Raw genomic sequence first — 24,888 nt, 5'->3', positions numbered from 1 at the left:
TTAGATCAACAAAATAATATCACTATTATCCTTAGCCCCACGGTGGGCGCCAAACTGTTTACCTTAAAAAAGAGTACAGTTAAATTTATTTGAGGTCTAAAGGATACGTGAATTGATTTGTTATAAACAGTAAATAATAAATCCAATAATGACTAGAGAAATTGAATAAATTAGTAAAGTAATAATGAATTAAATAAGCCTGGGCTTTGTTAATCCTTGGAGAGAATCCTTTGATAGGCTTTCCTCCGGTGGAACAACTGTTTGCTTCGGCTTTGCTAAACTAATGGTAACCCGGTACAAAAGAATGATAAAATAAACTTAATTGCTAGAAATTGGATAGTATGAATGTGTGTAAGTTGTTGTTATTCGATGATCCTTTTGAGAGGTCTTCAGGCTCCTTTTATACTACAAATACATCAACACTTAAGCTATGGTTAAATTTTAATAATGAGCAATAATAGACAATAAATGTTGTTTTAATTCTAAATCGTAACGTCTGTTTTGATCCCGGACCGGTCACACAACGTTTATCTTTAATTAATGACCCAAAATAATTGACTCGACAAGTTTGCTTTGGGGTTAACCGGAGTCTCTCTTTCCGACCAAGTTATACGACTAAGCATCGTTTCTCCTTCAAATGCCACACATATATTTTCAAGCATATATATATATACCACTATATTTTCTTGGGAGTCTAGACAATATCCAAAGACAATTCTTTTTCCAAGTTTTAAATCCATTTTCATTTTACAAGTAGAGCTTCTCTTTTTAAGTTATGATCTAAAATACATTTGGTAATATTCACAACAAAAGGAAGTAAAAGAAGTGAAAGAACACGATTCACTTAAAGATAAATTTCAAGAACAACCACTCTTGAATGACAATCATACATAGTTGAAAGAATGAGCTCCTGATGATCCTATTCGTTAAAAAAGAATAAGAGTAGAGGAAAAATATCAAAGAATTGATTAATCAAATAAAGAAAGACCAAAATTGAAAGAAAAAATATGTAGGAGTAATTGATATCATCAATCCAAGATATGATGGCCTCTTTCAACAATTAGTTGCTTCTCTTATTCTCCATCCTATGCAAAGATCTTCTTCTCAATCCATTGAGTTGCCTTTCCCACACATCCTTATGAACAATTCTACTATTTTCAGCAGACTTTCTTCCAAATGTTCCTTTAGAATCCCTCAAGCTTAGTTGATAATCATAATTTTCGCGTAAAATGGGATCGGAGAGAGTCTCATAGGCCTTTTGCAACTCAATAAATCGTCTTGTGGACTCCTGTTTGTTTGAGTGATCATGGCAAACATCAGGATGATATTGAAGAGCCATGCATCTATAAGCTCTCTTTATATCATTAATCCCTACATTCTTCTCATAGCATAGAGAGAGTACTTCATACAAATTATTGGATTTTCCAGCCTGAATACTCGATGTGATTCTCAATTTGTTCTTTCCAGCTTTTGGAATATTGAACATTGGAAATATATTATCCACCTTAGTAATATTGTTCATCTTCAAGGAAATAATCTCCATTGTCGTGAATTTTGTGAGGAATGTTTGGAAAAATAAAATAGGAAACACACACACACAGATATATATATATATATATATATATATATATATATATATATATATATTGAGGGTGTATGTATAAGTGTGATTAATTTTTGTGGCCTATTGATGTATTAGGAGGAATAAACTATGCATGTGATTTCTTAATAAAATTAAAAGATTTCTTGTTAAGACGCGGTTTTATTAGTTGGTCGTTGAATGGTAATTTGGCGTGAAGTTATCGTCTTCTTTCATATGTTGGTTTTCATTTCATTTATTAGTTTATTAAATTATACTCATCCGTCTCAAAAAGATTGTCTTAGTTTGACTTAACACGGAGTTTAAGAAATAAAAAAGACTTTTGAAATGTGTGGTCCAAAACAAACCTTAGGTACTTGTGTGGCCGTAAATCATCTCATAAAGTTAAATTGTTTCTAAATATAGAAATGTGTCAATCTTTTTGGGACAAACTAATAAGGAAAGTAAGCCAATCTTTTTGGAACGGAGGAAGTAATAAGTTCGGTATGTTTTTCTAGAAGAACGATTTTACCCAAGTTACCTTCTTCTATTTGCATGGCACTTTTTTAACTTGGTTACGTGGAACGTGATGCGGTAATTTTTTAATCAATTTTTTGGAGTTGTAAGGCATAAGTTTGGCTGTCTTAGTCGCTGAACAAAAAAAATAGGAGAAGATGAAGAGGAGGGAGGGAGGAATTAATTACTTTAAGTATTCATGGGAGTTTTTAAAATTTACATAGTAACATTTTTGTGCAATTTCACTATTTCAGTATATTTTAACTAGTCGCGAGGAGAAGGAGCCTGTTTTATCATTAGACGGGAGGGGGTTGCTGTTTCAACCTCCAATCAAGATTGTGGATTCGAGTCTCCAAGGGAGGAAAAAGAGTGATGCTCCTAGGGGAGGGGTAATTTTTTTTACTAGTAAGTCTTATTATTAGACAAGAGGGGTTGCTCAGATGGTAAGCACCCTCAACCTCTAACCCGAAGGTTGTGGATTCGAGTCACCAAGGGCTAAGTTACTAGGACTCTTCACTTTCGGTGCCGCACCCGTGTCGACATGACATGGGTATGATTGGGTGGATCCGTCTCCAACCACTTCGGAGGAAAAATCAACGGAGTGATGCTCCTATGATTTTATAACAAAAACAAAAGCTAAGATGGACTTGAAGAAAATGGGTATATTTTTCTTTGTCACTCCTTTTCCTTTTATCTCCTTCCGGGACTCTATCAATATTTTCTCCTCAGTTTTTCACATAATATCTCATAATTTAGGTTTTATAATTATATTTTTAGATATTTCAATTATTTTTAGCCGAATCCCCGCACCCGTATCATACCGGATCCGTATCCCCAATCTTAGAATTTAGATCTAAGGATCCGAGCACTAGATCCGCACCCGTATCGAACACCCGCACCCGAGTCCGAGTAACTTAGACCAAGGGAGGAAAAAGAGGGAAGCCCCTGCGATAGGGGTAAATTTTTTTATTAGTGGACTTACTTGAAGTCGTTTTTCATCTTGATATTACATTAGATTTAGTAACTATATTAATTACTGTGGGACTTTGTAATTCTAATCAAAAGTGCATAAAAGAAATGAATTTCCTTTCTACCCTGATTTTTGTTTTTTGTCCGATTTTCTACCTCGATTTGTATGAGGACTTTCAAATTCTACCACTCTATTTATTTTGTTGTTTTTGGGAAATAACTATTGTTTGAGAAGGGAAATAACGAGTAATTTGTATGTTATAGATTGTTGGTACATTGCCGTTTCAATGATATTTATAATAATTAAAGGAGAATCTAATCCACGTAGGTGATTGGTCAAAGCAAACGATATTAGTTCAGCCATGACATGCTCTTGCTCTTAACATATCTAATGTACGTTTTCATAAATCCAGACTATGTTTGCGACACAAAAATCAACCATTATAAGATTATAGTATCTGTTTTGTTTAGCCAACACAAAAATCAACCATTATAAGATTATAGTATCTGTTTCGTTTAGCCATTGGCTTATTTTAGGCGCTTTTAAGTTAAAATTAGCTTTTAAGCATTTTTGGGTAAGATAAAAAAATAATTTTAAGCACTTAAGTAAAAAATCATAAGTTAAGATTCCTTACTTATAGCTAATGCTTATAGGCCGTAGAGGTTTTTGCACAGATTCCTCATATCTATGGTCTTTAATTTTTTCCTCTGTTACTTATTTAATGAAAATATCCAGACCTGCTTAGCTCGGTATAAGTTCTGTCCCATTTTTATCTTCGGAAACTGAACTTTTGCCTCGCTCAGCACAAGTTCTGTAAGAATTAAGTTATGCGGCATAAGTTGTGTAACATTTTTCAGATTATGTTCAGTGTTGAAAGTTTTGCCTTTTCCGGCATAACTTATATGAATATTATGTTACATAATGCCGAAGTCAAATGTAAACTCTGTCGAGCGAAATCGAAACTTATGTCGTTTTTCAGATTATGTTGTGTGTTGAAAGTTTTGCCTTGTCCGACATAACTTGCGGCATGTTTTATGATACATATGCTGAAGCTAAACGTAAAATTTGCCGAACGAAATCTAAGTTATGCCGCGCCAAAAGTGCTGAAGGGCAAACATTAAAGACCACCCCGAAATAGGGGCAATTGTGCGAATGACCCTAAGCCATAAGTTATAAGCCCATCCAAACGAGTTCTAAATACTTGGAGAGGGCTCTATTAGATGGAAAATGATTTTTGTAGATTGGTTAGAAAATTGATAATTAACAACTGATTATCAATCTCGACTTCTTTCATTATGAATCACAGTTCAACCGATTTATTTGAGAGTTGATTTCTCAAACTGTCACTCAACTAATAGTAATTATCTCATAGTCACTTTTCTTTGTTTTATAACAGAAAAGTCACTCAATTATTGTCATTTGACGTGTAAAGTCACTCAACTAATTCAACTGATATTTTTGATATATATATACACACACATACACATATTTGACATGGAATTTTTTTTGGTCAAACTTTTATAAAATAAAAGGCTAACTATTTTAACCAGTAAATTGACCTGCTTCACTTATCTGACTCGATAATGAGTCGAATATATGTATAACTATATATGTGCTCCTCTGATATACACTTGTTTAGGAAGAAGTAAGCAGAGACCAAGGACAAAGACGAAAAAATAGACGTAAAACGAGCTCACTACTAAAACAAGGCGAAAAATTGACGGACTAATTAAACTGACGGAAAAATTGAGGGACTCTGTCGGAAAGTCAATGAATGTTTTTTTTAAGAAAATTGGGGTACTTTCCTCAGTTATTTTCGCGCAAAATATGCAAAACTATAATTGCTTTTAATTTTTTTTTTTAAAGAAAACCGACAAAAGTCCGTCAATTTTTATTTGTTTTTTACGAAAACTGACGGACGTCCATCAATTTTTAAAGTAAAACTAAAATTGAAGTATAAATAAAATAACTGTAGTACTTAACCAAAGAGTATGAGAGGTAGGTGGTGGAATTTTTTTAATGCCATGGTGTTATACCCTATTTTAACCTAAGTCAAAATAGTTTACAACATCCCGGTAATTCCAGTTATTTAAAGTTAAGAGTTAATTATTATGGTGAATTAGACACTTAATTAAAGTTATTCTAAAGTTAATTTTAAAAGTTCCATAAACTTGAGGTTCTAGGTATTCAATTAGTCTAAAGTGGAAGGTATTATGTTTAAGACCCATTAACAATGGTTAACCGACCGACTTATGATTAGTTAGGCTAAGTGTAAATATTATAGAGAAGAAAATAGTTTTGTAAATATTGCTAAAATTATAGACATGTAAGATTTGCTATAAAAAATAAGACTTGTAGGAAAATAGTAATTGATAAGAGCTTGGTTATAAATAAATTGAAGGAAACGAGATGGTGTAACGTTTTAAACGTATTTGAAAAATAACTCAAAAGGAGAGACATTAACTGGTTTTTGTTTTCAGAGTCAAACAAGATGGGATTTTTCTTTCTCCTTTTTATTATTTCCTATTAACTATCTTTAGCTATGCGTGATTAATTCGAAATTGAAGAGTTGTCTATAAAATCTTACTTGAGTTCATTACTTACATCTTATGACGTTTCAAACTTTTTTCTAAAATAATAAGAATAAAAAATATGATCTTGATTCAAAATGGATGTTCACGCTTTTCACGCCAAGATCAATTGTTTTAATAAAAGTAAATACTATAGATACTATAAACAATTTTAAAAACAATGAAAAAAAGGAACAAAACCGGTGGAATTAACTAATAGTTTTCCCTTGAGGTAACTAACCATTGTTTATAAAACTACCCATACTAATTCCCTATAATTCATGTAAGCTAAGAGGCAAAAATAAGGTGTTAATCATACAAAGTAAGTCAAAACACACACAAAAAAATAAGATAGAGGGAAAGAAGAGCGAATGGATCCCATTCTTAAGACCATCAAATTGCTTTTGCTATAAGCTTAAAGTGGGCTTTTTTTTTTTTTTTTTTTTTGCTACGAAAGTACAAGAGAGGAGGATTTTAGCCCAACACCGAATGCGGGAGGGGAGGGGTATCCGTCTCGTGCAACGATTTCACATACAAAGACAAAGAGAAAAGAATTAGTAAATGAATCCCACCATAATCAATACTACTCGAATCTAAACTCCATGCATTATATCAAAAGTAATAAATCCGAATGACTTTAATAAACAACAACAGAGTGGTGATGACTCCTCAACGAATTAGAGCTAAATCTTAAAGCGATTTACAAAAAATTGATTAATCCCAAACGGTGTTACAACCTCAAAATGAATAACAATTCAATTTAAGTAACGAAGCTGAGAGCTCAATGGCACAAATTTTCAAAACGCAATGGTCTATGGCCCGAAATTACAACACCAAAAGTGGCTAAACCGATTTATAGATGGTCTCAGAACAACTTGATTCCTCTCAAGATAGACTTAACCCATGCCTATTCTCATCTTTGGACCCAAACTATACATTTAGCCGGACTCGAGCAACAAATTATTCATATCCAAATAGGTTCACATAATCTAGCTTGTCTAGTATCCCCATTTCTTTAGCTACCGAAAATCAGATTTTAAACATATTCGCCAGATATAAGCAATATCCAAGGACCATTTAAAGGGGACATTTCAACAGTAGCATTCTTACTACCGCATTATACTACCAAGATGAAGTAACCATGTGTCATTGTATTTTCTCTAAATTGCTAAGACAAGAGTTGAATTTAACCATGATAGTTGTTTTTGACATACACACACACACACACTAAACTAAACAAAAGCCTAAATACTTGACATGGAACTAGTTTAATAAAATAGACACGATCAAACAAAGTTAAACAAACAAAGCCCAAAAAGCACATAGAGGGAAAGTAAAAAATGCTGGAAAAAAAGGAAATAGAGTATTAGACAACACAAAGCGTATGAACTCTCATCAACATTTGTCGAACATTCCTTTTTTGACGATATACGGCCCGAAAAGATGACTTTAAATTTAAATAGATGAATATGATTGCAAAGCAACATCCGGAATACAAATCGCATAAAGGCCTCCTCGTAATATTTTGACAACATGATTCAAACACAACAAGGAATAGGATTCCAAATTAACCAAGCTAATTTCAGACGAACTTCAGAATCACAAACACATACAGTAATGCTAAAACAAAGGACTGCATTTCATCAAATCTTCATAGATTTAAGGAAAAAAAATAAAACTTAATTATTTAACACACGGTATCTTAAGGAACAAACAATATTGAAAATAACATAACTACGTGATTTGCCTACGACCTAACCAATGTCTACGGAAAAAGAAAGGACAAGATCGAGTATTACCTATCGTGGGTGCGGTGAATCGGGGCTCAAGTCAGCGGATCTATACTCGACTCCAAAGTAAAAGCCGATTTGATAAGAGTGAATACTAATACTTCAAAAAATATTCCGAGATACAAAGGTCGGAGAATGTATGTCTTTCAAAAGGGTGCTCCCAAATATAGTGATTGTGAAAAGTGTAAACATTTAGGAAGGGTTAAGAAAAACTCCCAGATTTAGAGTAGTAATGAAAAAGATGAAAAAATGTTGAATGTCGTCCAAAATCCCTCCCGTTTCAAAATGAACTTAGAGATCTTTTTATAGGATGATTTGGTAGGTTTTTTTTTAGTTCAAAATTGGGCGGGGTTTTAAAATCAAAATTCGAAATTGAGTCAAAGTTTTGCTAATCCGAACGTTGGGGCCTTTCATGGTTGATTCGACCCTCCTTAAAGTGGTTCGACCTTCTCCATCTTTGAAGATTTCAATTTGTTTGAAGCGAGAAAAGAGCGTCTTTCTCTCGTCAATCGAAAAACTCGACGAAACAGACATAGAGACGTTTTTGTGTGAAAATGGAAAGATGCATCTTCGCGCAAGGCTTTATTTAACCGGAAAGGGAGAGGAGAGAGGGAGGAGGAAAATAAAAAGCCGATTGCACGAAAATGGGGGTGGCAGGATCCGCCATGGGCCGAAAGTGGCTGAGCTTTGGTCAAAATGGAAGAGGAACGAGGAAGACAACGGGGAGAGAGAGAGAGCGAAGGGAGAGAGAGGGAAGAGGAGGCGTTGTTGAAGGAGAGAGAAAGAGAGGGTGATCGTTAGGTTTAGGGAGGAAAAAGAAATGTTGGGCGATGGATTTTAATTGGGCTGATGCATAAAGGGTAGTGGGCTGGTCCGTTGGAATGGATAATAGACTTGATTTTTTGGGCCATTAATTGGTGAAGATATTGATCCTTTCTCTCTATTTAATTATTTTCGGGTTTAATTTAATAACTAGTACAATTTATACTATGATAATTAATGATTAATATGTAAAAAAAAGGACTTGATAAAATATAATTAACTTAACAAAAATAAAGTGACGAAGAACCTTTTTGAAATTTGTGATGAAGTAATACTAGTAATGTTTATAGTAGAATAGTGAAAATGAAAATAACGATGTTAATAGTAGTAAAAAATAAAAATAATAGTGAAAACAAAGTATTTAGCTCGTTAATAAATTTAAAAGCCCCAGGAAATAAATTGGAACAAAGGAGGGACAAAATTGGGTGTCAACACATGGTACATACTTAGATTTGATTCTCAGTTGAAACATTTCATTTTGGTGATTCTTTTATAATTTCTAAGAAATAGTTTTCTATTTATTTTATATCAGTTTTTCAATAAAAAACGATATTTACTTATTTTATATAACCGACAGACATCCCACGGTTTTAATTGAGATAGTCCATCGATTTTTTCCTTCCGATGCACTATTTTTCGACATTGTCAAGTCTGTCCTTTTTTCCTTGATTTTAGTCAAAAGCCGAGCTGTTTTGGCCTTCGATTTTCATCCTATTTTCACTAGTGAAGAGAGACAAAGATAAATCCATGATTATTCTGACATGGAGAGAGAGGGGAGAGGAATCAATATATGTAAAAAAAAAAAAAAAACAAGTCCCCTGCACTATATATTCAGCTAGACTATTTAATTTTATCAGGTTAGACAAGAGAGATAGCCATTTTAATGGTTAAAATGGATTAAAAAAATTGAAGTTCGACTTAAAAAAATTTCACGTCAACAATATCTATGAGAACAACAACAAGTGTAATTCAACAACTGGGTCTGGGGAGATGGGGTATACGCAGACCTTACTCCTACCTTGTGTGAGGTAGAGTGGTTGTTTTCGATAAATCCTCGGCTCAAGAAAGTGTTTTCAAAAACTTGTTTGACAAATGTAAAAGTAAAAGCTACGGTGAAAATATTGTAGAAAAGAAAAGTACTAACAACGGAAACAGTAAAGATAACCCAATTAAAATAAATAACAATAGTAACACTATTTGAAGAATAAGATAGTTGTAGAACAACAATAATGATACTGGTAAGTAGAAGAAGGATCAGACAAGGTGCTCTAAGCTAGAACCATGTTCTCCCACAGGGAAGATATGCTTGACTAGCTTCTAGCCTTCTACCCTAATCCTCGACCTTCATGAGTTTCTATGTCGGGTCTGAAGATGAGTCATGTCATGTCTAAGCACTTATTCCTAATTATTCTTTGGTCTACCTCTACCTCTCCTTTGACCTATCACTGCTAACCTCCCGCAGCTTCTCACTGAGGCATCTGTGCTCCTTCTCTTTACATGCTTAAACCATCTCACTCTGGCTTCCCACATCTTGTCCACTATCGAGACCACTCCCCCTTTACCCTGTATATCTTGGTTTCTAATTTATCTCTTTTAGTGTGCCCACACATCCATGTAAACTTTTTCATCTCCGCTACATTCATCTTCCGAACGTGTGAACTTTGATTGGCCAGCTCTCTGCCCCATATAACATAGCTGGTCTAGAAACCACTATATAGAACTTACCTGTAAGACTTAGTGGAACCTTCTTATCACATAGTACACCGAATGCGAGCCTCAATTTCATCTATCCGCTCTAATATGATTTGACATCCTCGTCGATCTCTCTATTTCCTTGAATTATTGATCCAAGATACCTTGAAGCTTCCTCTCTTGGGGATTACCAGTGTATCAATCCTCATTTCCACATCCGCCTCATATGATGCATCACGAAACTTGCACTTCATATACTATGTGTTAGTCCTGCTCAACCTGAAACCTTTAGACTTTAGGGTTTGTCTCTAAACCTTCGGTCTATCATTAACTATACCGCATGTCTCGTCAATTAATACTATGTCATATGCAAATAACATACACCATCATACCTACCCTTGAATATGTCGTGTTAATTCATCATCACCAAGGGCGGCTCAATGTAATCAGTGGCCTAGAGCCATAGCTTAACAAGATATCATAAATGTTTCAAATAAAATTCGTGTATTTTTTTTCTTTCAAAATTCACCCTTTTTAACCCTTTTAGATCAAGTTATCCTTTTCAGAATTATTTCATTCAACTATTCCTTTTTGCGGACAAATAAAAACAATTGATTCAAAAAACTGAGTTTAAAACGGTATATAAAACGGTCATAAATAGAAGAAAAAACGGATGTACGAAAGAAGGAACAATCAGATCCAACAAGATAGGTATGTGTACTAATTAATGAGAGATAGAAACTTAACCTGATTTGCTCAGTCATTTGAAGAACCCAAACTAAAAATCTAAAAAATGAAACCTTTTATTTATGATAATCAGAAAAATCATATATATTTATATATATTAGAAATTATTTTCAAGTCTTTTTAATATAAAAAATTATAATTTTCTTGTATAGTGACACATGGATGAATTAAATTTTCTTCAATATTAGCAAGTTTTATTTCAATATCTGAAGTCAATATTAATTATAATTCTTTAGCAAAAATCTTCTTATAACCACTAGCAAATTACTATACGTATAACAAATTACAATTAATATTTAGATACATTCATTGTTTCTTTATATAGTTGTGACATTAGGAATGTAGTAAATTTTCTTTTCAATTTTTAAAGTGTTTTAGTTAAACGATAGTAGAACTTTGTTTGATATTTTAGAACTTTGAATTAAACTACTTAAATCTTGATATCTACCAAAAAGATTTTTTGACAACAAGAATTAAGGTATTGTATTGCAACAAATGGCTAACATTTTATTAATTTGAAAGATCCTCCCCCAATTATATAATAAGACATGCGATACTGATTTTTTTACATACAAAGCTATAAACTATAAATACGTAAGCATAAGTAGTTACATAATAACAATAAAAGTTTTGGGGGTCTTTGACTCATGGGGACTTAAAGCAGATGCTTTAGTGACATTACCCTTGAGTCACTCATGTGTCTATTGTTCTGCTTGTTTAGTAATGTCATTACTTTCCCCACCTTAGTTTCTAAATAAAGTAATGTAAGAAAGATGAGTGAAATTTGTAATATAACCATAGTAGTTTCCAAAAAATTATATGGCATGTGCTATAATGTATTAATCCTATTGTGATTAGGAAAGACTTCCCAAAATGAAAACGGGACTTATACGCGCAGTAATAAATCATTTATTAAATTTTGTTTCCAACCAATTCTCCCATATCGTTATAGAAAGGACTTTTACTTATCAATTAGACATAGAAAAACGTCGGTGCATAAACTACTACGAAATTCTAAAGAAAAACAAAATCAAACTATTATAAAAAGCCAACAAAATCGAAACTACGCAAAAGCCTACTTTCTTTTGTCATGCATTATTTTGTTTAAGCACTCATGGATCATTGAGAAAAAAAAAATCATGAAGACAACATTGTTAGATGTTCATAAGTCTCTAACTGATAGATGGAAATCGTGTGACTATTCTTAGTATTGAGGGAGGAGGAATTAGGGAATCATACCTACCACAATTGTTGAATATCTTGAATCTTAACCTCAGGTGAGTCAGTCAACTTGAATTAATGTCATATTCTCTATATTTCTTTAGATTAATTAGAAAGTGATAGAACTATATATTAAAGTTTGGCAACTTAAATTTACAAGTTCTTCGTTAATTTGGATGATAGGAATTGGATGGGGAGGGCACAAGACTCGTCAATTACTTCGACATAACGAGCACGAATGGATTCGTAATTGCCATGTTAACTTCACCAAATGAAGAACGATGTTCTCTTTTTTACACTAAGGATATCACACCCTTCTATCTTGAACATGGCCCAAGGATCTTTCCACATAATGGGTAATTAAGAATGATCCTTTTCATTAATTTATTTACTATTCGATTTGATTATATGTAATTACTAACAATTGAAGTTTCTTAATTTCATGACAGAGGATTACTTGGATCACTAAGAAAGAAAATCAAATCTCTCGTGAGACCAAGGTATAACTGGAAATATCTTCACCAAGCTATAAGGGAGAAACTAGGCGAGACTCGGCTTCTTGAAACATTAACCAACATTTTTATTCCAACTTTTGATATCAAGACTTTGCAATCAATAGTCTTCTCTACTTTGAGGTTGGTTCCTAGCTACATATGTATTCTGACATTTATGTTAATAAAATAGAATTATTTAGAACTTGCTGGGGTCCTTGAAAAGAAATTGATAAGTCGTTGATTTTTATTCTCCATTTTTATTGTGTAATTTTCTGATTTTTTTTAGGTTTTTGGGAATTGAGAGATAAAAAGGGAACAAAATGGCAGAAACAGGGCTAGAAATCGCGCAAATGGGGCATCAGATGCGACGTCGCAAAGTTCAAATGCGACCGCAAGTCGATCGCATAAGCATATCACAAAGATTTCCAAAATCGGCCAAATGCGAAGCAAATGAGGTACCACAAACTACATTGCGGCCGCATGCTTAGAGCCTGAGCAACACACAGAGAAACCCAAATTCGCAGGAAATGCGGGGTCTATGGGAAAATGCGATCGCATACGGGAAATGCGACGCCACAAACATGGTTGAATCAACCACAAAGGAGAAGATCCAAGATCTAGGTTTGTGGAATGCCGTCAGTATGCAACCGCATACTCAAGATGCGGCCAGAGATGCGACCGCATTTTGATCGATGCGTATTGTAACTTTCAACTTTTTGTACTTTTGTTCCTTTAACTATGTCACGACCCAAATTACGGATTGTGCGGGCACCTACCCGATTACCTCCTGGTAGGCGAACCCTTACCAACCAACCCATTAAATAAATCATTTGACAAAGTACAACAGACAATAATTCATAGTGAGTATAAAACATAACTGCCTTTCCTTAAAGGTTTAGAAAATTACAACTTCCCGGGACCTAGTCTAGACGTGTACAATAGCTTCTGTCCTGAGGAGAATGAGCTTAAAATAAAAATGACACAACTTCTCGCCTTGAGCGAGATACACAAAGTCAGGAAGATGCGCCACCTGCAATTAAGTGAGACCGTCAACCAATAACCTGAAACATATCTACACCCCGAAAGGAATGTAGAAAGAGTAGTATCGGTGACAATTATCTTTAGGAATAGGTAAAATCCATAGACGACGTTAAGATTAGTTCACGCAACACGATATAAAATCAACCAGAATAAGCATAGATGAGTACAAGTGGTAACACCTTTTTACATCCTACCCATACTTAAACAAGCTTCGACATAACCCCCGTATCCATTCCATGTTAACGCAACACTAAGAATTAAGGACGACATAAAAACAACAAGCACATTCAAGACAACTCCTGGACCCGATTAAACCAGACAAATTATAAAGAATAGACCTGCACCTTCCTATCCACCGACACTGGAAATACCACCACCTTTTCCCCTTTACTTTAACATACTCGTAGTTCAACGATTAGACTCAATCAGCATACAGCCCACAATGGACACCAGACTCACACCACTTATCCAGTATCAAGTAAGGCAATGCAGTCAATGATAGCAAATCAACATACTCCCAAACACTTAGCCCGCATCTAATGTCAACTCAACCTACAACCCTCTATTTATCCACGGACATGAGGTTATTTGTAAACGTCTCATCTATACAATCGCCGGGGAAATCAATTGTAACTTACTGTAATGAACTATGACTCTGTCGTCTAAACGGAATCGGCTACGGCATCGTCACAATACATGAACACACAGTACAATGCAATCATGATGTTAGTATCATATCCGTGCACACATGATAAACGGTAATGTTTTCCCAAATAGCCATGACCTGCAGGGGACCCATGATGTCCATGTACCACTCACTCTGAAACTGACCTCGAATCACGAGCCCATAACTAGGCCACATCCTCACCCCCGGTCAAATATGCCTTTTCATATTTATTATCTTTCTCATTATAATGTATTTCCGTTCCACAATTAATAAGGAATGTGAGCAATCAATAATGAATATCAAGGAACACAAGTCACCATGTCACGAGTCATAACAAGACTTAGGAAACCAACCTTCTAACATTGTGGATACTACCCGAAGATATATACAATAAGAATACAATTCATTACACAACAGCCATACCAAGACTCGGACTCGACTGATCAATAACGTGAATAAGGAATCACTTCGAATCAACAAGGAAGTAAATATATCGGTTCCCACATGCTTGGTACATAGAATAACGATAACATGACTGCCCAATGAGCACACCTATAATTTAGCAACAGGTCGCCCCCTCCCATGTTACAACGAGACTCCATTATGGTCAACTCAGTAATTGTACATACCCCACCACGCTAACTAGAATCAATAACAAACCGCACTCACCACTTTGCTTCCCTGTTTGGGCCTATTAACTACGCATCTTCGTTCACTTATTTACTTAATGGCACGATGCCCACAGAAATCAGCATTTATCTTACCCTAAATAGTATTCAATCGAACTCTGTGTCCGAAGACCTAATCATGCTTTCTCCCGTCAATTCTATGGCATATGTACGATCTACAAATCAACATCTAACTCAAGTAAATCATAACCTACCTCATTGCCGAGCAGCTATCACGAACGTTCATGAAATATCCACCATTTCGTCTTTGAGCCAGAAACTGTGATAGAGAAATAGTCATCAAGTGTTTTACTCTGGGAATACCCTAATGATGGCTTAGAAAAGGGGTTTTGTGGGCAAAAGGGTTTAAATCCCAAAATAAAGTCATTAAACGCGAGTACTGATCTGCATAGTCCGCTACAGTGGGATCGTTAGAGCGGTCGCTCGCCGCGTCCGCGAGCGAAGACATCCTCCCAGACCACTTTAACTCTTTGCTCTCATCTAATTCAATTACGATTAAATATTACACTTAAAAATCCCCCGTGGAGCAATCTTATAATGATACACTTGGTTTTCATACACGGGTTGCGGAAGGTCCAATAACGACCAGGCGGGTCGTTACAGACTATAAATACTTTGTCTAGGGTATTGAGCTCATTATTCAAGATTCCAAACTTTTAGTTATTGTTCTTAGCATTGAAGACAAAATATTGTTGGTGAAGCTTTTAATTGAGATTCCTCTTTTTGTCATCTTCTCCAAAAACTTTGTAAGCACCATGAATACTTTATCATTTCTTGTCTTTAGTTTAATGAATGACTAGCTAATCCCTTTAGCTAAGGTTGTGGGACCAAAAATGTGTTAGTTACGTGATTGAGTTTTTATACTCAAACTTTATTCATGAGTCATGGATGCTTTCTATTAACTCTTCATACTTTAATGACTCTTAATGGTGTGACATTACTTGTACCTAAGTATCTTTATTTTGCTTGGAAAAGAGAGTAAAGATTAGGAAAAGAATTTAATAGCAAGGATTTAGGGCTTTAAACCCCATCTAATAGTTTGAGCTAGAAATAGGATAGCTAACTTGAGACTAAAATGGGTGTCCCTATTTTCACATTCTAAGGCTTGGAAAACCTTAGCAATGAAATTTATCAATTTTTTGTTGGAAAACTTTTGGTATGGTCAAAGTAACCCATTGTTTATTACATCTGGGCACATAAGTGAGTTGAGTCGATACCCAATTGCATTACTTTTTATTTTGGGACCACAACCCTAGTCCCTTTATCAAGTAGTTACAATCAACAAATATTTCTCTAGCCATTAGTGTGACAATTTACAAACCAAACAATATTCATACCCTTTTCCTTAGAAATATAGACTAATAGTCGAGCGTTACACTTAACAAGTTCATTTCTTCTTAGGTACTTATTCTCTTGTGGGATTCATTTTGACATTGGGTTACATATTTGACCAATGAGCTTCTTCAATGTATATATGTCAAATTACTTAAGACACATCTTTGCTTATATAGTGTAGTACTACTAATGAGTACTCATAGAAGCTCATTTTTCATGTAATTATAAAGTTATAGTATTTTCAGCTATTAAATCGATGAATTTTCTTGGTTATATTTTCAATCCAGTCGTATTTATGTTTGCTTGATTTATATTACTAGACTAGATGAGCCATGAGCACGGGCCCAACATTATAAACTCTTGAAGATTTTTTGGGGTACATTACAACAATCAATCATTTGATCATCTGGGATGTTAGTCACGAATTTGAGATTGGCTCAGTTATGAGCACATAAATCACTACCATTTTCGGATGAGGTAGTTCATACAGATGTAATAATGAAGCACACCACTGAAATTACCATTTGGATAAAGATTACATGCAGTAAAATTTGTACCATTTTGCTTTCATTTGACAAATTGAGATCTCATATGTTTGTATCTCTCTCAATCTTTATAAGACTGTTAAAATCTCTCTCTAATCTTCTCGGAAAGGACATGGCGACCATTTCCTTGATGCTCAATGCTTCTTCGGCTAGAATGTAGCTTTTCCATTCTCTACCATTAACACAAGAAAATTTCAACTACTACTTGAATCACACATTCAACTAGCATGATTGTGTGAATTTAAGTGAGACTAAGTTCATTCACAGTGACTACTTGAAGAATGAAACAAAAAGAAAAGTCTGAAAAGTTTTGGAATATCAATGAAAATATATCATCTACACCTTCTAAGACAACTATGATAAAGTAGAAATCCAAAGGAATTCAGGCGAGTAGAAATAATAGGTGAACTTTGTATTATTTTAGCTTGAAAGTGCGTGTTTGATGGAATAGGTCGACAGAAAAGAACATAAAGACATAGACAAGGAGACATACCAATGAATGGATAAAAATTCTATATATTCTAGCTCTTAGAATGTATTGTTGTATGTATGAAGGGCTTTGAAGATAGAAACACTTTCCTTCACGCTGAGTTGAAAAGAGTTGGTATCAACAACTTGTGACGACCTTGAGCAATTATAGTTAAGTACAGGGCATAATTTCCTTGAGAAATGGTACTGTCATTGATAATTGAAAGCAATATAATTAAATCTAGAGCAGAACTTTCAACAACTGCTTAAAAATTCCTTGCTTTTTGTCTGTGTTAGCAAAACACTGTCAGGGCAGTCCCATTGCTTGAAGTGGATTTATGTTTGTTTGTCTCCTATTGAAGTATCATCGGTAGGTATAACATCAGACCCATCTTCAACCTGAGTGTTTTACTCTTCTTTTCCACATCCCTATTCAATAACTCATCGTCTTCTTTCTCCTCCTCTTAGTACTCTAAATCAAAGTTTGTAGTAGTTGTAGATTTACCATCAGTTTGTCTCCTTTGGAAGTATCACCAATGGTATCATCCTCAACTTGATGTGTTTTTTCTTCCTTTCCACTCCCTATCAAATAAATCTTTGTCTTCTTTCTTCTCCTCCTTATACTCTAAATCAAAGCTTTTTAACCTTGTATTTATGCAAGAAGGGCTCATCAACAACAATGTTCTAATCTAAAAGTCAGTACTATTGCTCCCACGCCTCCTCTTCCTTGCATTCCTCTACATAATCATGTTCATAGCTTTCACCACTTACTTCTCTTCTATATCTTGCCACCAGCTCATTCAATATTTAGTCCTTCTTTGGAGCTCCTTCTTCTTCTTGAGTTCATGAGTGATCAACTCTTGCCCTCGACCTCAAATTCCAAATGCACTTTTTTTGGCTCCTCATAAACAACACCTCTTCACATCTGACTTCAAGAAGAACTGCATATCTGCTCCATATTAACAGCCAAGAATCAATTCATTAGAGTGGGCTATAATTCACTTCTGTTAGTTTTGAGTTATCTGTGCGGCAAAATAATCAGCAAAGAACTATAAGCAATGAGAACTATACATGATTAGCTTGATCGTGGTAACATAACAAACTCTTCAATAGCAGAGAAAACATCAAAGTAGATTGAAGAAACTTGTCTTATGAAGAACATCATAAGAACAAGACAACTTGATAAATATAAGGTGACAGCTCTGCTAGGATGTAACTTGATGGACATGCATCTTAGTCACATTACATAGAGCCTATGAACTGAGTACTGCAATTTTTTTTGTTAATTCCTATATCACATGTACCACGGTTACCACAACCAGACTTCAGTAAGGCAAGAATAGAAATCTTTTCAGCGTGATTGGAGAAACTTAGAAAAAGACAACTGAAATAATATATTTTACGTAATAGTATTCAGTAAGCTAAGGGCATAGGCTACACTACCAAATCATATGGAAATTGTGGTTACTTGGTCTGAGAAGTTCCACATTTGTCTAAAAGTGCATTTTCTTTTCCTCTGACAGAACAAAGGCTTGATGTGGATCATTCTGTATAAATAAATGAAAGTGAAATCTCACATTATTTCAGGACTTCCTAATTGGCTTTCCCATTTTATTATCAGAACTTCAGATCATTGGTCGATCAATGAATTTATGACAAGCTTGACTCATTGGTCTAATTATTATTGGCTAGTACATAGATGAAGAACATACTTATTGAGTTATATTTCAGTACAATTGAACTGATAGAATTGCTGGTTGATTTTGCATCATGAAATTTAACGGCTAATATATTGGCAAGAAAGATTTTGCTCAAACATAAAGTGACCAATATTGCACTAACTTTCATGACCAATAAATAGAAACATGAACCCATAACTTTAAAGATATAATGAGTTACTGCTAAGAACTTTCAAGGCTGAACTCATAAAATTTAAATTGTGGATACGCTCCTACTAATACTATGGACATGTGTTTCACTTAAAAAAGAAACTAAACTATGTTGAGGAGCTTATGGTAGCAAAGTGCAAATACAGACATCACCAATAAGTGGTCAGTAACATCTATCCTATGAAAGCTCTAAATCTTTTGTTATTAGATGGATTTTCGAGTTTTCTTTTCACTTAATAGATATAAGAAAGAAAATATAGTCCAATAAAACTAATCGAAAGAATAATTTCCAAGTAAGAGACAAAGAAAATCGACATAGGCACCTGGTTTTGAGCAAACATGGCCCAGAACGTAAAGGCCACAAAAAATAGTTACAGAAAATTTCTAAATCAAGAATTTAAAACAAAACAGAAGAAGCATATTGAGCTCACCACAAACTAGAATCAAAGAGTCATAGTCGCTATCATCAATTGCCAATGCATCCCATTTAATAGATAGATCAGTAATAATGAGCAAAGGAGATGAAAACAGAGTAAGTTCGAGAACAAAGAAGAAAAGGAGGGTCAAGGTAGAGCACATGATTGCACTTGATTATCTTTAATCTAGATGACACCGACATAGAAAAGAGATTGAAGGAGATGGAGATTGAGAGAGATGATCGAGGAGATAGAAACCTAGACATTTTTACCTCTGGTTAAAGGACAAGCTTCTAGAATTAAGATGCATATCTGAGTAAATGAAGAGACAGACACTTTCGGATATTTAAAAAGAAGTCTAAAGCAAATGAAATTACTGCTATCACATAGGAGTATCTTTTTTGTTTTGTTTGTTTATCTTTATCTACTCCAGTCACACTCTTACATTTTGTACATAACAAAGCCTTCCCTTTCATTTCGCCATATATTTTTCTATTTTGTCACTTTAATGTTTCAATCTTTTCATGCCTCTATGTCGAGTGAAGACCATATGGAAAGACAGAACGATAACAATCATGAAATTGGGAATCTGAAGATAACCCAAAAAGGCCAGGAGTGAAAAAAGATGAAGGAAATAAAGAAGAAGAAGAATTGGGAAAAAAAATTGAAAGATTAGCAGACCTAACATTGTAACCTGCTGTGAAGATAAAGTTCATCGGAAGTCTGGAAAATTGAAAGAGACGGATGTTTCTAAACATATGTTGAACGTGTGTTGGAGTAATACAGCAGAATGACTCTTTTGCCCTTGGTCGTCCTCAACTTGGCTCTTGTACATAGTAGAAACTAGAATAACAATTTAGCCATCCATTGAATCATGTAAGCTTCGAGAATTAAAGCTAATCAAGACTTAATGGGCCGGATTTTGAATGGGCTATTAGCCTTAGATGGACTTTTGTTAGACAGATGTGCTTTCATTAGGGCATAAATTGCTTCTACTTACAATAGTGGAAGACTGCTCAATCTAAGGTTTAATTTTTATGAGTTCAGTTATTAAGGTTTTTAGTATTAAATTAATATATTTAAAGTTATGGGTCCAGATCAATTATTTGTTGTAATTTTAGTTGATTTTTACACATAAATTATGCTTCACGTCAAAAATATTGGATTCAGATTGATCCAATATGAGAAGGCTAGACTCTAAGCTAGCGTTTGGCCATAGATTCCCAAAAAAAAAATAAAAAAAAATTGAAAAACTTGATTTGGGTGAAGTTTTTCAAGTTTTGAAAATGTGTTTGGCCATAGTTTTACAAAATATATTTCAGGTTTGAAAAACATGAAACATTACTTATACCCATAAGTTCTAAAAACTATTAAGACTACCCAACCATACAAAACATACATACTTGCTAATCTCAAATTATGCAGAACATGATATTTTAATAACAATTGCTAATAACACACTTACTAGCTACTACAATTCAAATTACAATACAAAATCCATTCGTTCAAGATAAAAATACAACGGTAGTAACTAGCTTAGCTCGTTCACTTTATAAAAGAGACTGCTTTAATTGTGAAAATATGGTAGATAAGGCTTTAACGGAGGAACATGGTAGATAGAATTAGTTGGTCATAACTAGATGGTTTTCTTTTTATAAAATATAAAAGTTTGGGGTAGTTTTGAAAAGTAAAAGCATAGATCTTGTAAAAAAATTTGAAAGAAAATTTGGGATTTGAAGATTTGTCTTCAAAATTTGTCAAAATTTTATGGCCAAACAAAGATTTGAAAATAAATCTTCAAAATATGCTCCCAAAATCTATTGTCAGGAGTGAATATAGTCTACAACTCTTTAAGGTTTAGGAACAAAAACAGAAGAAAAAATAGCAGAGGACAGATTAATAATATTGGGAATTTGGCACAGCGTATCAACGTGAAGATATTATTGGCAACAAATAGCAACACTTTAAAATCTTGGCAGTAAATAGCCAAAATCCACGTTTTGGGCTATTATTTTTATAGGGGAACTTACACAATTACTAGAAAATAAGTATTAAATTATATAATCTACAATTATTTTTTAATTTACAGAATCTACAATATATACCTTATAAATGAGTAAAGGAGAAAATCTTTAGAGATGGTAATTTTCATATAAATAAGGTAATTAAATTTGATAGGCTATATTTTTTCCTTTATTTAAGTACTATGTCCCTACAAATTATCCTTACAAATTATCCTTTCCTACCTATCAATAAGGAAACATTATCATCTAATCCTCGAAATACTCCATGAATTGAACAATTTGCTCATATACTCTATCTTCTATTAGTTATATTGTAATATTGTGTACTACATATATACAGAAGGTATTATTATACTATATAGTATATACTTTAAATAATATACAAACTTAAATATACTAATTCCTACTATTATACCCACAAATATTTTGTTACCATCTTTTCAATTACGCTTACCAATTTGAGTATACCATATACATGATATTATCATATTATATATTGTCTATCTATATAAAAAATAAATATACTAATTATTACTTTTATACCCACAAAATATTTTATTATCATCTTTTCAATTACATTTGCCAATTTGAATATACCATATATAAAATAGTGTGAAAAGGTGATAAGACATGCTTAGAAAAAAAAATTGAAAAGCTTAAGTAAAAAACCACAAATACGAAATACTTAGTAGTGCAGATCATAAGACTTTGACTATGTATATAAAAGCAAAGTTTGAGAAATTGTATTTCCAAGAGTTTGAGGAGATGGATATGGAAGGAGAGGCATGAAATTGAAGATTAGAGCAACCTTTTGATTGATAAGGTAAGTTTTTAGGTGAGAGAATTAGAATTTATTGTGTACTTAATTAGGAGATATATTTTAGGGTTATGAAAGATAGTATATTAAAGTTAAAAACTTAGAATAAATTGTATTAATGTAATTTTTTGAAAGTAGTTGTAACTTTTGAAAATTGCATATTTAAATCTTGTATTTGTGTAAGTTTTCCAATTTTTATATTACATGACCCATAAACTTCTCAATATCTGAAGTTTCACATTGACGCATCTTTCTTCATTTTTTCATCTCTTTCCTTACCTCTCCTTAAATTTCTCAATCAAAACCGTAAACCCATCAAAATATATCCAAAATTTTACACTATATCCATGTCAATGTTGTTGATACTGTGTTTTTGATATATAGATTCTAAGGTTTTCAATAGTTTTGCGAGATTTCGAATTTTTCTGACGGCTTTCTCAAATTTAATTCACCTCGAATCTCGCCTCTTTGCCCTCCTCTTTTTCGTCTCTTCAAATCCTGACGGCGCACCCAAATTTGGTGCTCTGTTCATTTCTTTTTCTTCAGAACTTCTGTGATTTGTGGTTTCGTCCCGAATTTGGTGTTCTGTTATAATATAATGCTCTTATTCTTCATCCAATAGCGAGAACCCAGTAATTCTTTCATTCATTTTAAGAGAAATCCATATAATAGAATACCCATTTTAAGTTTCTTGGTAGATTACTTTCACATTTCCATTTCTATTTTGGAATATTGTCGTGTATTTACTCATGTTTGGAGAAGAGCACATTTGATCTCTTTGGTATACATTTGTATTGGTATACACTGGGTTGTATTTATCAAATAAACTGGTATACATTTGTTTGCATTAATATCTTTATAATTTTTTAATATACATTGATCCGTATTCACTTAACAAATCTGTATACTTTTGTTTGCATTGGTATATATTGGTTCGTATTCACCTAACAAATTTGTATACATTGTATTGTTATACATTGTTACGTATTCAATTAATAAATTGGCATCCATGTGTATTTGTATACATGTATTCATCTAATAAAACTTGTATACATTTACTTGCATTAGTATCTATATAATTTTGCATTGGTATACATTGATCCGTATTCGCTTAATAAATCTGTATACATTTGTTTGCATTTGTATGCATTGGTTCGTATTCACCAAACAAATTTGTATACATTTCTATTGATATGTATTCACTTAATAAATTGGTATACATGTGTATTTGTATACATATATTCATCTAATAAAAGTTGTATACATTTACTTGCATTAGTATCTTTATAATTATGCATTAGTATACATTGATCAGTATTCACTTAACAAATCTGTATACATTTGTTTGCATTGGTATACATTGGTTTGTATTTACTAAAAAATTGATATGCATTAGTATCTATGGTCCGTATACACGTGTATACATTAGTATAATGCGTAATATACAATAATATGCAGAATGAGTTCTACACAAATCGTGATATAAATGTATGAAGTTAAAGAAAAAACTTTATTGATATGGGAATAATTTCAATGCTGCTGCAAAAACGTGAAATAAAATAATTGAATCCCTAGTTTTAGGGATTTAATGTGAATAAGGAAAAATAAAACTTAAGTATCGGAAAATAGGATCATTATCGATTCATATGATTAATTTCAGCTTATTTAACACTAAAATGTGATTGTCATTCTTGTTGAGAGCTTAGTGACATTTCAATCTATTTTCAAAAAAAAAAAAAAAAAAAAAAAAATCAAAATAAAAATTATATCTAAAGTAGCACTTGGGTTTGGATAAAACTGAAAACTTTTCTCCAATAAGTTTTGGTTGAAAATAATAATTGTTGCAATAGATTTTTTATTTGTTGGGTTCCTGTATAACTACATCCCTAATTTTAGGGATATCCAGTAACAAGATAAGGGGAAAAAATTACATCCCTTAAGGACACAATAACGTGAGATAAGGAAAGAGAAAGATATTCTCCCCTATTTTTGCTCTGGCAGGAAAATTTGGCTAGCTAATACCAATTTTTTTAGGCCTAAATTTTGCTAAATACTTTTGGGTTAAAAAAATGACAATCTTATTTGAAACTTGTACAATCTTATCTGAAACTTGTACCTATATATCAATTCTCCATTAATATTGCCTAGTCAAGTCTTGGAAAGAATGTATGCTCCCTTCAGTTTTGTAACATCCCGTCTTACAACAAAGGTTAGACTAGTATCATTAGAGTTCTGGCGAAAAATTTGAAAGTTTGTGCTGTGAAAGTGGTTGACAAGCCTATTTTAGGCACCCATAATCCCTTGATTCGTTGAGAATTTGGAAAAGGTTCCTTAATGAAAGTTGTAGATCTTTGAAATATCTTTCCAACCATATATTATGGAGCTCAAACGAAGCTCTGTGCTAGAAGTTATGCCCATTTTACTGGACGCGACGCAGTCTGCGTGAAGTGCCCTTCAGCTGCGCGATCGCGCACCAGAGGCAGTGTTACTGCCTTCGCTGCGCCATCACCAGCGTGAAGTGGGCCTCCAGGTGCGCGGCCGCGCACCGAACACGAGTTTTTAAAAGCCTAACTTCGTTATATTCATTCCCACTTCA

At 33.5% G+C, this 24,888-nt stretch overlaps 1 protein-coding gene, 1 long non-coding RNA gene and 1 pseudogene across 2 annotated transcripts; 1 reads left to right on the top strand and 2 right to left on the bottom strand.

Moving 5' to 3' along the window:
* Nucleotides 1-1,060: 1,060 nt before the first annotated feature.
* Nucleotides 1,061-1,543, bottom strand: LOC132062374 (chaperone protein dnaJ 20, chloroplastic-like). Its single transcript, XM_059454954.1, has one exon. It carries the CDS (start codon nt 1,541-1,543, stop codon nt 1,061-1,063), a length of 483 nt encoding a protein of 160 aa, XP_059310937.1.
* A 6,578-nt stretch (nt 1,544-8,121) lies between these two features.
* Nucleotides 8,122-24,888, top strand: part of LOC132062372 (patatin-like protein 2) — a 36,499-nt pseudogene continuing 19,732 nt past the window's right edge.
* Nucleotides 17,169-20,483, bottom strand: LOC132065742 (uncharacterized). The gene is made up of 2 exons (XR_009416776.1): nt 20,133-20,483; nt 17,169-18,095 (listed from the first exon to the last, which is right to left on the bottom strand). It is a non-coding gene; the product is annotated as an uncharacterized LOC132065742 (long non-coding RNA).

The sequence above is a fragment of the Lycium ferocissimum genome, chromosome 7 (genome assembly GCF_029784015.1).
Source record: "Lycium ferocissimum isolate CSIRO_LF1 chromosome 7, AGI_CSIRO_Lferr_CH_V1, whole genome shotgun sequence".
Classification (NCBI taxonomy): Eukaryota; Viridiplantae; Streptophyta; class Magnoliopsida; order Solanales; family Solanaceae; genus Lycium; species Lycium ferocissimum.
Note: the sequence above shows the minus strand (reverse complement) of the source record. Positions and strands in the feature narration are given on the sequence as shown.

Coding starts and splice junctions, on each gene's coding strand:
- LOC132062374 (XM_059454954.1), bottom strand. CDS start 1,543: ATGGAGATTATTTCCTTGAAGATGAACAATATTACTAAGGTGGATAAT.